This window comes from Rousettus aegyptiacus, unplaced genomic scaffold (genome assembly GCF_014176215.1).
Source record: "Rousettus aegyptiacus isolate mRouAeg1 unplaced genomic scaffold, mRouAeg1.p scaffold_m13_p_4, whole genome shotgun sequence".
NCBI classification, from domain to species: Eukaryota; Metazoa; Chordata; class Mammalia; order Chiroptera; family Pteropodidae; genus Rousettus; species Rousettus aegyptiacus.
The window spans coordinates 9,406,543-9,422,389 of record NW_023416307.1 but is presented as its reverse complement, the minus strand read 5'-3'; the positions used below and the strand labels follow the sequence as shown (position 1 = coordinate 9,422,389).

At 35.0% G+C, this 15,847-nt stretch overlaps 1 protein-coding gene across 1 annotated transcript in view; it reads right to left on the bottom strand.

Moving 5' to 3' along the window:
* The window catches only part of LTN1 (listerin E3 ubiquitin protein ligase 1), a 46,509-nt gene that overhangs the window by 9,908 nt on the left and 20,754 nt on the right, over positions 1-15,847 (bottom strand). Inside the window, exons 12-24 of the mRNA XM_016129890.2 lie at positions 14,783-14,972; positions 14,098-14,334; positions 13,140-13,293; positions 12,234-12,378; positions 11,556-11,742; positions 9,898-10,057; positions 8,955-9,059; positions 6,374-6,516; positions 4,194-4,329; positions 3,838-3,982; positions 2,762-2,975; positions 2,056-2,293; positions 1,631-1,705 (exon numbers count right to left, since the gene is read on the bottom strand). Of these exons, the coding sequence (XP_015985376.2) occupies positions 1,631-1,705; positions 2,056-2,293; positions 2,762-2,975; positions 3,838-3,982; positions 4,194-4,329; positions 6,374-6,516; positions 8,955-9,059; positions 9,898-10,057; positions 11,556-11,742; positions 12,234-12,378; positions 13,140-13,293; positions 14,098-14,334; positions 14,783-14,972 (2,129 nt within the window). The remainder of the gene's footprint in view (positions 1-1,630; positions 1,706-2,055; positions 2,294-2,761; positions 2,976-3,837; positions 3,983-4,193; positions 4,330-6,373; positions 6,517-8,954; positions 9,060-9,897; positions 10,058-11,555; positions 11,743-12,233; positions 12,379-13,139; positions 13,294-14,097; positions 14,335-14,782; positions 14,973-15,847) is intronic.

Genomic DNA, 15,847 nt, shown 5'->3' with positions numbered 1-15,847 from the left:
AATTAAAAATATATAATAGGTTATAAAAATATAGACTAGAAGTCAGTATTTAAAGGTAGGCCCTTTTTAGAAAACATCTATTTCATCGCTTCTTGGCCTTTTGGCTAAGATCGAGTGTAGAAAATATCTATTTCAACCTTCTGTTTTATAGATGAAAAAAAAAAAAAAATCACACACCCAGAGACGCTAAAATCATCAGACTAAAGTCCCTCAGCAAACCAGGAAAATGAGAACTACCAAGTCCTGCCATGTCCTTTATCATGCTGTAATAGATACAGAGATCATAGACTGTCTTTTCAGGAAAGTAAATTTAACATACACATTAATTCATGACATTAAATTTCTTCTTTACTGAACTATTGCACTTATTGACACTTTCAGGTGAGCTTAAGAAATTCTCAAAAAGTGAAATGCTTCTGTAAATCTTGTCAATTCTGTTCTCTTTGACACCCCTTGTGGCCCTTCTCCCATCCCATAAACAGGTCTTCAAGCTTCTGCCCTCAAGTTTTTACCTTTAACACCACCATCTCATATACCAACCCTTCTCTATTCCGTACCAATAATCACGAAATCTTACAAATACCAGCTCAGGAATCTACTTTTACACTGCCCCGTGCACTGTTATGATTTCTGGGATAGTCTCTGCTTGCTTCTTTGTTCAATTTATGCTTTGTACTATTGCCCCGATTAGCTGGTGGTATCCCATCTTCAACCAAACAATGTCCCACATCCTAAAAACTGTCATTTGTAAGGCCTCCATCATCTTACGTGCCCTTCCAGCTTTATCTTTCAGCATGCCCTTCCTGCCTACTCCACACACGCTTGTTCACTTATTCTTTCATTCAACATATGAGCACTACTCATGAGTCTGCTTTAGGCCGGGAACCATTCTGGGTCCTATGAATATAGCTGGGAACAAGAAACAAAAAAAGCTGACTTCACAGAGTTCTAGTGAAAGAGGATATAGACCAAAAAAAAAAAAAAAAAAAAAAAGTGGTGCGCACTCAGCATTCCCCGAGCACATCCTGAACACTCACGCCTCCACGCCTTCACACGTCGTTCCCGCACTTCTGTGTTCCCTGCCCTGCTGAAATGCCAACTAACTTGAAAGGAACAGCATAAATATCTCTTCTGCAAGAAAAAGTCTTTCCTTCCTAGTGCACAGGAGCTGGGCCCCTATAACATGCTCTATCCTTTTTCTTAGCACTGTCTTCTATTACAGGGTAATCCTATCTTATGTTGGATGGCAAGCTCCTTAAGAAAAAGAACATTTACTAAACACTTTATTCTCTCCTCAGCATTTAATTAATGCTTTTCACAAAATGGGTGCTCAATAGGTATTTGAATTAATCTAACTCTTTCCACAAAAGCTACCATGTTGCCAAAGAAAGTTTTACTAAATAGCAATAAACTTAAAATAAGATTTAGGTACAATTAAAAAGAGAGAGGAAACAATCTTTTTGAGTGAACTCTAGATTTCGATTTACATCTTATAGACACTTTAAAAAGATCTATTGAATAAATAAATATATGCTCTATATTTAGAGCTTTGTGTTGTCTCGGTCTTCTAAAGTCAAAAGTGAGATGAATTATGACAATTTAATAAAACAAATTATTTAAAAATACTTACAGGGCCGGCTCTTCTTCTTCATCGCCGTATGACTTTAGATTATCCTGATCATACTGTGGTAATTCAGGCATCAACCTGGAAATTAGAACCTTATTTTAAATTATTTTATATTACATTGTCCATTGTTAAAAATCATGCTTAAGAGCAGAAGGACTAATACTTATTTTATAATAAGTATATTTTTTAATGTTTCTTTTTTTTCCCCTGAAATAATCGCCTATAGCCAGGACTATCTTAATGTAAACTGTGTATAAGAACAGTGAACCAAAAGATCAAAAACTTGGCATCCCTCTCATAAAACCATGCAGACAGGTTTACTTTGCTTTCTTGCTTCTTTAAATTTGACTTTTTTTATGACTAAGTGCTAAAATTAACTATGTGTGCTATTTGTTTAGACCTCCACGACAATGATGCAGAATTCTTACTTGTATAGCATATGATAAACAGCGATTTGCACAGGCCGAGCTCTGAAGAGGAGTAACGGGGCCAGCGTGTTTAGCAAAGTCTGGAGATGTTCTGGCAAGTTTGTTTTCTGGCCAGCAACCAATCGTGCAGGGAGTTTGTGACTCAATAGCTGATCTTTTGGGATGTATGTTAATGTTTCACACATGGGCTTCAGCATCGCATTCTGAAAGGATGTTTCAGATGTATCTTTGCTTTCTCCTGATGACAAAAAGGAAAAAAAAAATGCACATCCCAAAACAAAATGAGTAATGCAGCTTGACTGATTCACAGATAATCAAATGTTATTTAAGAAAATGAAATAAAAACTTGACAAACATTAGACCAATCCTAACTAGAAACATGAACTGAATATATATTTCGATCATCTCAACTGTTCAATGATTTCTATTATATTATCATTAAAAAAGAGAAAGTTCATGTTATAAAGGACCTAGTCACGTTATTTGAATTACTGTTACTTTAATTTGCAGCGGTCTTTCACTACCTTGCCATTTTTTGATTCTTATCATAAACTGAGCATATGTGAATGCTTCCGAGATGCGTAGCTTTCTCTCTGGCTCTTTTACTATTCTGTACTGTTTTGATTTAAACATCCCAAGATTTTGTTTTGAAATTTTTGACAAGTCATTTTTAATGAATCTCACCATTGTTCCCTTTTTCACTTGCCTGTAACAGTCACCAAAAGAGGTAAAAGCAAACTGTGGATGCCCTGGGAAAAAAATTCTTTCCATTCACTGATTAGATTTACAGGAAGATTGCCAACTGCATCCAGAGTTGTGGAATCAAAAAAAGCACTGAGCTCACAGGCCAAATCACAGCTGACACAGGCAAACAGTTGAACGAGTGGAACAGAATACAATGCATAATTCTCACTTGTTGTCTGAAGAGACAAAAATGAAATCAGTAAGCAGACTTCTACCAAAACATCGCAAATCAAGGCGACAGTCTTTTTCATTTCTCTAAATTTAAAAATAAGCCATTGAAGTGTATAGTCTCAGAAGACATATATTTTATATCAAAATAATTTCTTCAAAATTAAATCTAGGAATTAGAATTAATCTTATATGGAAATGCTTTCTTTCTTTCTAAAACTAAAAAAGAAAAACATCAATTACTATTTACCCAATGAAATACATTAAAGACACATTTATAATCTTCTCAGGACCCCTACTAATTGGGCATTAAGTTATTTTAAAATAAGAAAACTAAGGTTCAATTAGGTCAAGTTTAAAACCTCAGACCACCAAGCTAATAGCAGGCAAAGCAGGCATTCAACCCTGATTTTACTGACTTGCTGTGCTGGAGACCACAACTATTACACATCTGGTTGCTTTGGGTCATAAAAAAAACACAAATTCCCTTCGAATTTGCTTACTCTCTAATGCCTCACTCTGGTAATACTGACGGCGTGTTTTAAGAATAATTTAATTAGAACCAAAAGTCCAAAAAGCTTGTCATGAAAAGACAAAACCTGAAAAGGGTGTTTTGCAAATATCATATTGAAATGAGTTAATGAAGAGAACAATTTAACAGCAGTTAGGAGATTTGGTCTGAATGATACTGACAGGTGTTAAATCTCTATTACTTTACCATTCTGTGAAATAGGACAGTAAACACTTTTAAGTGTTTAAATGTTTGCAAAGGCACCAACCACAATCACTACTTAATATGATTAATAAACAGTTCTGGTATAGATATGCACAAAGACTTAACAGATGTCATGACACATCAGGTTAATTTACCTCCAACCAAGCCAACATGGAGCACACAACGAAGTCCCACTCGTTCTCTGCCAAAGGAGACGAGCAGTATTTCAGAAACAAGGAAAGAAACCGAATTATTTCTATATTTACTCCCAGTATCTCTGGACTTACTTCTGATAGATTACTGTTGATAAAGACAAAAGCAAAATAAAACAAAAAAAAAATTAAAGAATTATAAACATTCAATTAGAAAATACTTTAAATCTTATATACTTATGAAAGACTGACTTAAGTATCTACCATCATATTACTCTACAAAATTGTGACTATAAAATACGCAATCTGGGTCCACACTGTATATAGGGGGAGAAAACATAGTATAAAGTATTACCTACCAACTGAAAAGAAAAATATCTTCATGATCTTTCTTCCAGCATATTAGAATTTTTAATATACCATGTAATAGCTCTCCATCATCTATGCTTCCGGTTTGCAGACAAGAATTAAAAATAGCAAGATGTCCAAAACCTCCTAAAGTAAAATCCAAAATGAAAATTAAAAAAATTTAAACTTTACTGCTATGTTAAAAAAAAGTCTACTTGGAGATAGATCAAAACTTTTTTAAGAAGTGCTGGGGGTCGGGAGTGTTAGGGGCGCCAAGTCTCAGTCAAAGATCTGTACGTACCTTCTGACTCCCCCAAAACTCAGTCATCTCTCTGAACCCATGCAGAATTGGTTCTGGGACACCTGTCCAGGCCCCGCCCCCATGGATACCCATCTGCAGATGCTCAAGTCCCTTATATAAAATTGCATAGAACGACACACAGTCAGCCCTCCGCAACTGCAGATTCCCAACCATGGATCAAAAACACCAAGGAGAAACCCAGGAATACAGAGAAGAAACTGTGTACTTATTGAAAGAAATATGTGTATACATGGACCGGCGCAATTCAAATCCGCATTGTTCAAGGGTTAACTGGGTAATGCATTTCATCTTCCTTTGAAGGCAGAGAAAGATTTTTTTAATCTTACTGGCAAAATAGAAGAGACTCAATATAACCGGAAACTGATTTTCTACCAACTAAAAAGTATTTGTTAGCTAATTCTGCTCCATCACTTTGGCTGAAAAAGCAAAATCGATTGTTGAATATCGAAACATTGGTCCTCCCTCGGGCGTCCTGCCTGTCAGGCCTCCGCCCAGCTGTGCACCTCTGGTCTGTGCGAGCGGTACGTGGTGTGACACCGCAGCCCTGACTCCTGCCTCTCCTCCTCTCAGCCAGCCCTGTTATATAGCCTGTGTGGGAGAAATCACCTGTTCTCCCATTAGGCACTCCTCTATGCGGTCAGTTCAAACACATTTCAGAATTCATTTCAGAACTGCAAATCCCAACTTAATCCCACAGTCTAAGACTATAAGTGAACTCAACAGCAAAGATTAACGCCACAAACATTGACTTTTGACATCAGCTGGTTCTTAAGAGCTAATGGTACTTCCATCCACCCAGTCCAGAAATATCACCACAGAGCGCCTTCGATTATATTTCACTTCTCTTTCATTTCCATCTCCTCTCTTCCACCTATGCCTTGAATTAAGCTCTCTTATCTTTCATTAAAACTATTCTAATAGCTTCCTATCTGGTCTTCTACCCTCAATCTCTCTTCTCTCACATCTATCCTTCCTTCATACACTGGGTAAAATAAGCTTTGTAATGTAAATGTTGATTATCTTACTACTCTCCTAGTTAATTCAGACCAATAGCTCCTTACTGCCTATAGCTTCTAGTCCAAACTCCTTAACCTACCAACCTAAGCCTTTATGATCTGCTCCCTATCATTTCTCAAAATTCATCTTCTTGTGCATTCTAACATCCTTTGTCCCTTACCTTCTACCTTAACTGCCAGCTAAACTGAATTATCTGCACTCTTTTATGCTTCTGTATAATTGGAATGAACTCAAACTACGGCCATATGAAAAATTACCCTTTGACACTTAGTTAAAATAGTTCTCTTTGTGAAATCACCACTGACAACTCAAAATAGAATGGAAAACTCCTTTTCTGTCACTCACGCACACTGGACATCTTTTTGTTTTATCAGTTATCACATGATATAACTTTACATATATCTGCTCTATAAAAGGAACACATAGCCAGCATTCAATAAGGGTTTATTAAATTAACAAATTGAATAGATGGCAAAGTGTCCAAAAAAGTTTAAAACATAACAAAGCTATTCCATCTTTTGCCTCTATGTATTTAATCACTGGCTATTTTGAAATGAGGCACAGCTAAAAAAAAAAAAAAAAAAGCTACAGATGAAAAAGAAATGATCAGAGGGTGTTTGTGGTTGCAGCTCTTCCCTTAAGGCCGCAGCATTTCTGTACTACAAAATGTGGTGACCTCTCTCCAATGACACTCATCCTACTGACTGTCAACTTGTTAGGTAGCAAGAATATAAACTAGGAATAAATCAGCTATACTTTAACTCTGCTAGATTTGGGGTTAGATATTAAGAACACTACTTTCATCTCAAGCAATAATTAAATCAATAAAATATGTATTACTAAGAAACTAACCATTAGTACTGCAAAGGTCTTCCTTAGTCCAGGCCAGAAGGGCAGGTATACATTGAGCAATGAATTCTTTCTTGTCTTCTTTTGACAAAAATGGACAGAGACTTTGAATGGTATGCATATTACCCTCCGTTAGTGGAAAAAAACTGTTTAAAGGAAAAGTATGAATTATATTTATCCTAAATATGCAGTTATTTCAGAAAATTCCTTTTTAAACTGTTCAAAAGGACTAACAATTCCACTATATAAAGTAATCATATAAAAAAAGAAACTAGGAAAAGAAATAACAATTGCTTATTCTAGATGAAGAAATTGTAAATATTTTTGCTTTTTTTTACATGTTTTTATATTTAAAATGAGCATAAATCTTTTCCCCCATAGATGATTTTTCTTAATTATACAAACAATACATAGTTATGCTCTCTTTAAGAGTCGACTGATTCAATTTAAACAGTACCATTTGTGTCCTTTCTATGAACTGATATTCCTATGTGTATGTATATAGTTAGATTATACAATGAAATCACACTAAACATACTGCTATATTATTTGCCGCTTTTATACCTGAATATAAAATATTTAAGTTCTGTTATCTGTCACGGATACTTTGTAGATTTTTCTATGTCAGAACATATAGGTAATTATTCTTTCCATTTTAAAGCTACCCAATAAATGACAAACAAAAACAATAATATTTCATACCATGGATGTTATCAAAATTTAATTATTTCCCTATAAGTGGACATTGAGGTATTATTCCCCAAATTTTTCTCTTAAAAATAATGATGCAATGATGATGTCCTTGAGCAGATACTCTGCATATGTGCAAATACCTCTATAGGCTGGATTCCTAGAAGCAGAATTGCAAGATCAATTGTATTTTCAAGTTTCTTTCCAAAAAAGCATAATCAACACACACTTTCATCAGAAATGTGCACATATGACTGTTTTGCCATACACGTTTTAATTTCCTTCCAATATGGTAGATAAAATATGCTTCTTTCAATTTATACTAGTCATTATTAAGGCAAATTTATATTTTACATTTTGATTCACTGGTTTGTCTATTCACCAATTTCATATGAATTACTCTATTTAGTAGGGTAAGTCCTTTTCACTTTTCTCTATTAGAAATTTCCTGTTCCTAAGCATGTTTCGTATGTTTAGGACAGTTTGTCAAGGTTTTAAAAAGAATGTTGCTAACATTTTGACTGAGATTTCACTGAAACTATAGATTGCTATGACCATTCCTATGATTTAATCTTCCTACTTTCTTTTGTAATGATTACTAGAGTTTACAATTTTAATATTTTGTTAATTTGTATATATTTATTTTGTAGTCATCGCAAATAGAATTTTTTCCTGTCATTTTTAATTATTACTGATGAATAAGAAACTTATTGATTTGTTCATGTCAACTATATATCCATATCAGTAGTAATTAGTTCTAATAGCTCTTTAGTCAAGTCCCTGTTACTTTTATAATCAGAGAAAAATTTTAAAATGATGCTGAATAGCCAATATCAAGAGATAATATACTGTATGATTCCATTTATACAAACTTCCTAATTGATATAATTACAGAGAAGGAGAGCAGATTATTGGTTGCCAGAAATGAGAAAATAGGAAGGGAGGTGGCTGTGGCTATAAAAGAGTAAGTAACACAAGGGATGCTTATGAATAAAACTGTGCTAGTACCTTGAACTGTGGTGGTGGTCACACATTTGATCTACACAGAACACACACGTGAGTGCACGTAAACCTGGTCAATATATCTATTGTATCAATTTTCTTGGTTGTGAAATTGTACTAAAGTTATGCAAAATGGTACCAATGGGGGAAAGGATATATGGAATCCCTTTTTATTTCTTACAACTGCATGTGGATCTTTATTTACTTCAACATGATAAATCTATAATGATCTCAAAATAATGTTTCATAAATTTTCAAAAAAGATTTAAAAATTGAAGTTTACTTTACAATTCTACTGTACCAGAACATATACATATCATTCTAGAATTATTCTTGGTAAATCAGTAAATTCAAGAATGTGTCTTGGTAAATTTCAGCTGAGTGTTTAATTTGAATGCTCAGCTTCTCTAGTATGATCAACTCTAGTAGATCTCTACTATGTCCAACCACGCAATTTCTTTCTTTGTCTTAAGAATACATTTACTGCATTTGTAGAATATACTTCAGTAGGAATATCCTTATATAAAAGGAGTAACTTTCCCCATCATTCCCATACGGCAAAATAGTGATTAAAAAAAAGAAGTCAGGGTGGGAAAAAAGAAAGATGTCTACCAGATTTTTGAGGAAAAGAGAAAAAGTTTATAAAATTCTAATTGTTTAAAACAAGTATAAAATTTCACAACAAAATGTTATAAAGTTAAAATTACAAAAAAAAAATGTGTCCCAAACCTAAAACAACTAAAATTGTTTTAAAGCTTTTAATTCTCATTTCCTTTCATTTCTTCATCTCCTATACTGGTTTCGATTCATTAGAGATTGTTCATTAGTTAGCGGTTGCCAAGGTGACCAATTACAATAAATTACAAAGGAAAAACATTTTAAATAAGAATACCCTTCTTTTCTCCTATAATGCCTTTTGACTTCATCAGGTGAAACACTTCGGGAAAGGATCAATTTAGCAATAATAAGAGACCACAGAGTGCCATGTTCCCCAGATCTAAAAAAGGAAAAAAAAAAAATTAATTTTGAAAGTGTACTTAAAATGTGGATTCCTGTTACAGGATTAAATAAATGCCCTTGTGAGGGTAGCGATTCACACAAGAGTTCTGCACCCAAACAACTGCCACTACTGAAATGACTGGGAGCTTGAGCTTCCAACGCCTTCACGTTGGCAATGAGCTCTCACCCCAAGGCAATCTCCAAGCCTCTCTGGTCCCAGTGAGGAGAAGACCTTAGAGGTCAGGCTTGAAGTGAACGGCAACTGCAGCTGGGAAAAGGACACATCCCAGAGGGACACCTCACTGAGGAAAGTTCTGAATGTCGAGTATGCGGAGTGGGACTGGAGAGGAAGGCCTGTCCAGCCCGGGGCCTCCGACACTGGGAAGCATACTCAAAATACTATCGGCGAGAGCAAAACTCTTAAAGAGGAAGCCGTTAAACAGAGAAAGTTCAACAAGCTTAATATCTCACTGCTGTAATCTCTACTACTGGTTTTCGCACCTACTTCCTTATCTAGGGAAGAGGGTTTGTGGTTATAATACTAAGACGCACCTGTAACAACACACAAGCTAAAAGACTGAATTTGAGGGTGGTGGGAGGATGGGTCACAGATGACAAGTTAAAACAGCTTCTACAGGCAAAGTCCAAATATCTCCCCAGAAAAGTAAATCAAGTACTTAGTATCCACAAAGTATTTATCATTAAGAATTGGGGTTAATTTAGACCAACCTGCTACCTAAAAAATCAGCATGACGAAGGCTTACATTTTACAGAAATAAAGCCATAAACTAGCAAAATAGTCATTTAAAAAAATGGAAATTGAAAGGGATTTTTACCTGTTAAATAGCAGCTGCAAAAGGCCAGAAGGATTACCAAGCCCACATAAGTTATCATATGTAATACTCATTTTTTGAAGCATTTCACAAAATCCGGTTAGAAAAATAGGTGGATTGTCCAATTCTTCACACCACTGCAGTGAATAGAGCAGTTCCGCAACTGCCAGAATGGACGACACGTTACCAAGTGCACTTTGGGGACAGACCTTTCAATCACCTTCACTTCTCTGCCGCATTTCCTAATACTGCTATATCCACTAATCTCAAAATATATATGGACTCATTTTTAAATATGCTTTGAGATATTCAAGGTGATGAAAACTCAGAACATTTGTTTGATACAAAATACCACACTTCTCCCAAATCTTACTTAGTGGTCCCTTTTCTGGTTAGTTAAGAATGTGACAGGGACCTTAATTACCAGCGATACTGAATAATCTTCCTACTATTTTTGCCTCGAATGGTAAGAAGTGCATACGGGATAAACAACTAAGATATTCAAAACCTGAAATGAGAAGTTCATGCCAATGTGTTACGAAATGAGATAGCACAGATACGGTAAGTAGGGCACGGGCCTCAGTGACAGACTGCTCTGTATTCAAATGACCTGTATACATAGTTACAATTAGGATTCTACAGTCCACCTCAATGGGACTACTGTGAGAAGTAAATGACCAAGTATCACAAAACCTGGCATATCGTAGGTTTTTAATACATAATTAGTCACAACTCTCTTTTACAAAGCTATGTATGGTATGAATTTTGAACTCAGGAACTTCAGACCTGCTGTAAAATCTAATCCTATCCCTTACAAACTAAGTAATTCTGATTAAGTCAAGATAAGAAAAACAATATAGCTGATAGGACTAATGAGAAGATTAAATACATGATGTTGTCAGTTTGTAATTAATTAGTAATATAATTCACAAAAATTAATTATTACAAAAATTATTACTCTAATATCCATGTCTGCTTTTGGACAGATTCACCTGTGAGCAATGTATACCGTAGGCTAATCTCTTTACCATTAGCTGAATGTGGAGCTGGCTTGTCAATGGAGGTGTCCTGGTTTTCTTCCACAGGGCACACACATATTCTCCTCCACTAGTAACTGTGTTACAGTTTAAGGCTCACAAACAAGACTGACACAGAAATTGTGCAAATCCTCTACTTTTCATATCACCTTGTACAGGTCACAGTGCTAACCAGAATTCTACACCATTTCCTAAACCCTCTTAGGTTTCAACATGTGGACCTCCACTTGCCAGGAAAAAATTATAGCCCAATGAATAGAAAGGTATAGTGGTTCAAAAATTAACTAAAAATTCCAAATTCTTAATGAGACACCAGACTCCCTTAACCATTTTATTCAGGGTTATGTGTCATAGGGCCTGCTTAGACTGATGTCATGCCAGCCTGAGTAAATGATCTTACACGAAATTCTGCTCAACGGCGAACAAGATTTTATCAAAATTTTAGTATGTTTCCATCCAATTTGCACTTTAACATTCATCACTTAGTAACCTCGAGTTTCTCAAGTTATAGGAGCTAAAGATTCTTGATTCTTTAAAGATTTAAATTGCAGTATAATCAAAATTATTTCAAAATTATGTTATTTTAAAGTCCATACTTATAGCTGAATGCTCACATATACTTACTTATTTTCTCAAGCTCATTATTTTCTAGGACTATTTCCTTTTTCAGTGCAACCAGTATCATTTTGCTCAACAATGCTGAAGTACACAAATGGCTGGGGAGCTTCTTTGTATCTTGTTCTTTAAAATCCGTTTTGAAACACTCATAATTCAAACTCAGTCTTCCTTCTAAGAGGGGTCTATGCAACCACTGTAAAAAGAATAAATTATATACAGAATCATTAGGTACTCTATTTACCACCTATATAATTAAGACAAGGAACAAAATAACGTTATTAGAATATCTTCAAAATGTTATTAAAATAACTTCAAAAATGAAGTTACTACGAGTTCATCAGTAAAACCACAGAAGCCTAGAAGTTTGATTTCTACTAAAGGAAATTATCAACACGTACATTTCTTTAAGACTCCTAAGGACAAAACTGGGTCTTAGCCGCCCTATCCCATGGCTACCGCTAGGGTCAACTGGCATCTTATAAACAGCAAACATACAATATACAAGCATTCAGAGGCATAAAGGCAAAGTAAGATATTCATTTCATTTACCTTTTTCTTCCCCAGAATAAAACAAAAGATACTTATTTCATTTGCTTATTTTCCTTTAACAGAAACAAAAATATTTAAGCCTCTATGAAATCCAAACTTCAGAATGAGAGATATGTGCTCCAATTTCAAACATACCTGCATAGGAAGAGACTGTCTCATCTTTTCCCATTCACTGTCGTTTGGCATCACACTTCCAATATAAACTGACAGAAGGTAAGTGTCTTCACTCTCTAGAAGCTTATTCAGCAAATCATCAACAGAAGACAAGAGGCCTTGAAGACTAAAAAAAGAACTTAACTGTTGTAGTAAGCCATCACTTATCTGAATAGCTTGGTGCACATTAAATACCCTCTGGCAGATAACAGCTTACTTGAACAAAAAAGGCAAACGAAAATAAAGATAAATGGCCCTTATATGCCACCCCTCTCAATACACACAAAGTCGAATTGGGGATTTAATCCAACACTAATGATTTGAACTGAATGCTGCTTCTATCTCAGAATGAAGGGGACCAGATCTATTCAGATCAGATATTTCTGAAATGCAGCTACCTTATTCCATGAAAAGAGCATTGTGAGCAGAAACCTCAACAGCCTCTGGATGCATTCTCCTAGTTTTCACTTTTATATATGGATTTAGGTATGAGATATGAAATATATTTACAATTGAACATCTTAAAACCATAGCTGTCAGACCCCCAAAAAACAAATACTAAAGATCGCTAACGTGTGCTGGCCATGAGAGGTTACAGTTATAATCCACACCAGCCTAAAGCAAAGAATAGTACTACCAGCAGCACATCACTGACCATAAATTAAGGCTCAACCAGATATGCTATAACAAAGCATTCTTCAATTAATGAGCTTAAATGGATGATCATTAAAACAAATAACTTTCAGAAAAATCTGGTCTTAAGAGTTCTATAGACTGCTTACATAACAAATTATTTTTTATAGGTAATCCCACTAATTGAGGAATCTTATTTAAGGATAGTGATCAAGTATTAAGAGATACTGTGCAATTGAGCACAAAAATAGTTACCTTTTGATGTCCAAAGATGAAGACTGAACTTGGTTCTTCAGCCAAAGAGCAGACAAATGTAGGAAGGTACTCTGGTTATCTGAACTGCTGCTTTGATGGACCAATAAATTCACACCAGAGAGCCAAGTATTTTTCAGTTTACAGATAAGAAAGTCTAAAATCAAGATGTCAACAGTAATTTATAATCCCACTGAAGTAACTACAATCAATACAAAGTGTCTGAAGGAACTCGTTGAAGGTCTCAGATTTTTAAAGTACCATTTAAAAAAAAAACAAAAATTACAATTCAATTGTTAAAATAACTATGTCATAAATATGCAATAATACAACCTACTTCATGCCATTTAAATATAAAAATGGTAAGATTTTTAAAGTCAGCTTTTTTCTGCTCAAAACATATTTACAAGAGAGTTGTCCTTTTAGAAATGTGAGAAATAGTATACCTTTTCTAAATAGAGTAGTATTAAAGGGTTGGGGAGGAGGGCTCTCTACCAATGGTGTTTTTTAATATTCCTTTCAAAAAAGTTAAGTGTGAATTAACAAATAAGGCAAGAATACGGTCCTTAAAAAGGCAATCTGAATGTTTTTAAATATAAGAGAAGGAAAGATAAGATGTTAACACCCTCCTTTATAAACACAGAAACTGAGGCATGAAGAAATTAGGCAGCTTGCCAGGGCTTAGTGAGTGAACGGGCTAAGATTCTACCTCATCTATCATGGCCCGTTCTAAAATTGTTTCCTTCCTGTCAAGTAAGAACTTTAGATATATTGTCTACCTACATCAATAACTTCATGCCTAAAGCTACGGTGTTTAAGATGTTTAAGATGTGTAGTCCTTTGCTCAGAATGGTTTCAACTTTCAAACACATTATGATTCAGTTAACAAACCCTGGTCACTTATACCAGGAAGGCAAGAGCCGGAGGTTCCCAGCAAAACATCTGAGCAGTAGGCTCTTACCTGGCAAATGTGATTTTTCTTTGCTCTGAGCACACAACTGAAAGAGAGTTAACAATAAATCTTCAGATGATGGCATTAACAAGCATCCTTTTGCATTGAAATAGTTATAGGCCACATCACAGATAAAAGACACTGAAGAGTCATTATTTTCAGCTTCTGACAATTCCTTTGCTTTGGATAAAGTTTCATGAAGTTTAACAATAATTCTTTCAACATACACTTCACCAATCAAGTAATCTAGAGGAAAAAAATGACAAAAAATAAAAAATATTAACAGTACAATTTTGAAGATCTTATTTTAACTACCACTTGAGCCTTTCCATGTGTTAAAAAAGGTGTTTGTATATTAGAAGAAAATCATATCAAAAAATTGATCTGTTCTCACATAAAAACCCTCATTAAAAAAAGTTTTAAATTAAATTTAAAAATCAATGCTCTACAAAATTAGCGTGAATAGCTTTGCTAAATTCAAAACTCCTTAGAATATAAAACAAAATATTAAATGTCTTTCAAGTCATGCTACAAAGATTGATAAACATTTAGGGTGCTTACAAAATTAAGATATTTGAATGAATTATGTCTAGTTAATCTCAACCAATAATATATAAACTCAGTGGCATGAAATCTCCCCCAAAAGGGAAAGAATTATTCCCTACTGAAAAACAAAAGCCTTATTTTTGTCTACCATTTTTAACATGTTGGGATAACACCAAGCTTAGAAGAGTCCATCTTTCTGAGAAGTGAGGTTCAGAAGACACTGTAGATTCCAAGTCCTTATTGCAAAGATGATCTGCCAAGGTGACCAACTTCTCTCCGAGAATATCTCCTTTTAGCCAAGGAACTACTAAAGCATGTTTATCTGAACTGGAACATGCCTAAAACCATAAAATTAAAGCAAAGATTAGAAGCAAGATCAAAAAGTATATCTGCCTAAGATATTACTCGTATTCTATTTTACCTCCCTTCATGATATGGCCCTAACACTGTCCCACACTCCTCGTCCTCAAGTTCTAGGGCTAGTATCCTCCCTGTTCCCCAGTAAGCCTTGCTTACATACACTTTCATGCTTTGCTCATGCTGTCTTCCCAACCATACATATTCCCCCTTTCTCTACTTACTAAAATCGCGTCCATTCTTTGAGAATCAGTACAAATCCCACCTGCTTTATGAAGTCTCCCCATCCTCTCCGGCCCATACTCTCACAGACTTCCTCTGAATTCCTAAAGCACTTACTGGATTGTATTATCATTTATAATGTTTCATCTGTGTATGTCTTGTTTCCAATGAGATTGTGAATTCCTTGAGAGCAGAGACTGTCTTATACTTCTTTGATACCTGCTCTCAACACTGCAGATATGTTCAATGGATAATGAATGGCTGAACTTTGAGGACAGATTTTTAAAATGCTCTACAGATATTAAATTTTTGTTCATTAATTTTACCAAAATTAAAGAACAATTAATATTAAATAATGGTAAGTGACTTCGGTATGAACAATGGGACTTCTAATTATTTGCACGAATTCTCTGAAATAGTTACTGAGGCCAGATATCTGACAGCAGCTGGTTTATTTTCATGAGGTAGGGAAGCAAGAATAAAAACTGCAAATCCCCCCCCAAAAGCATGCTGATCCATGTTCCCAGAGCTTCTTTTGCTTTAGGGCTGAGAAGAAAGGAATTTGCAACTTGGTTCATTTCAAAGCAATCTGGAAAAAAAAAAATCCAAATGTGGATTGGGTAGTGCCTGAAAA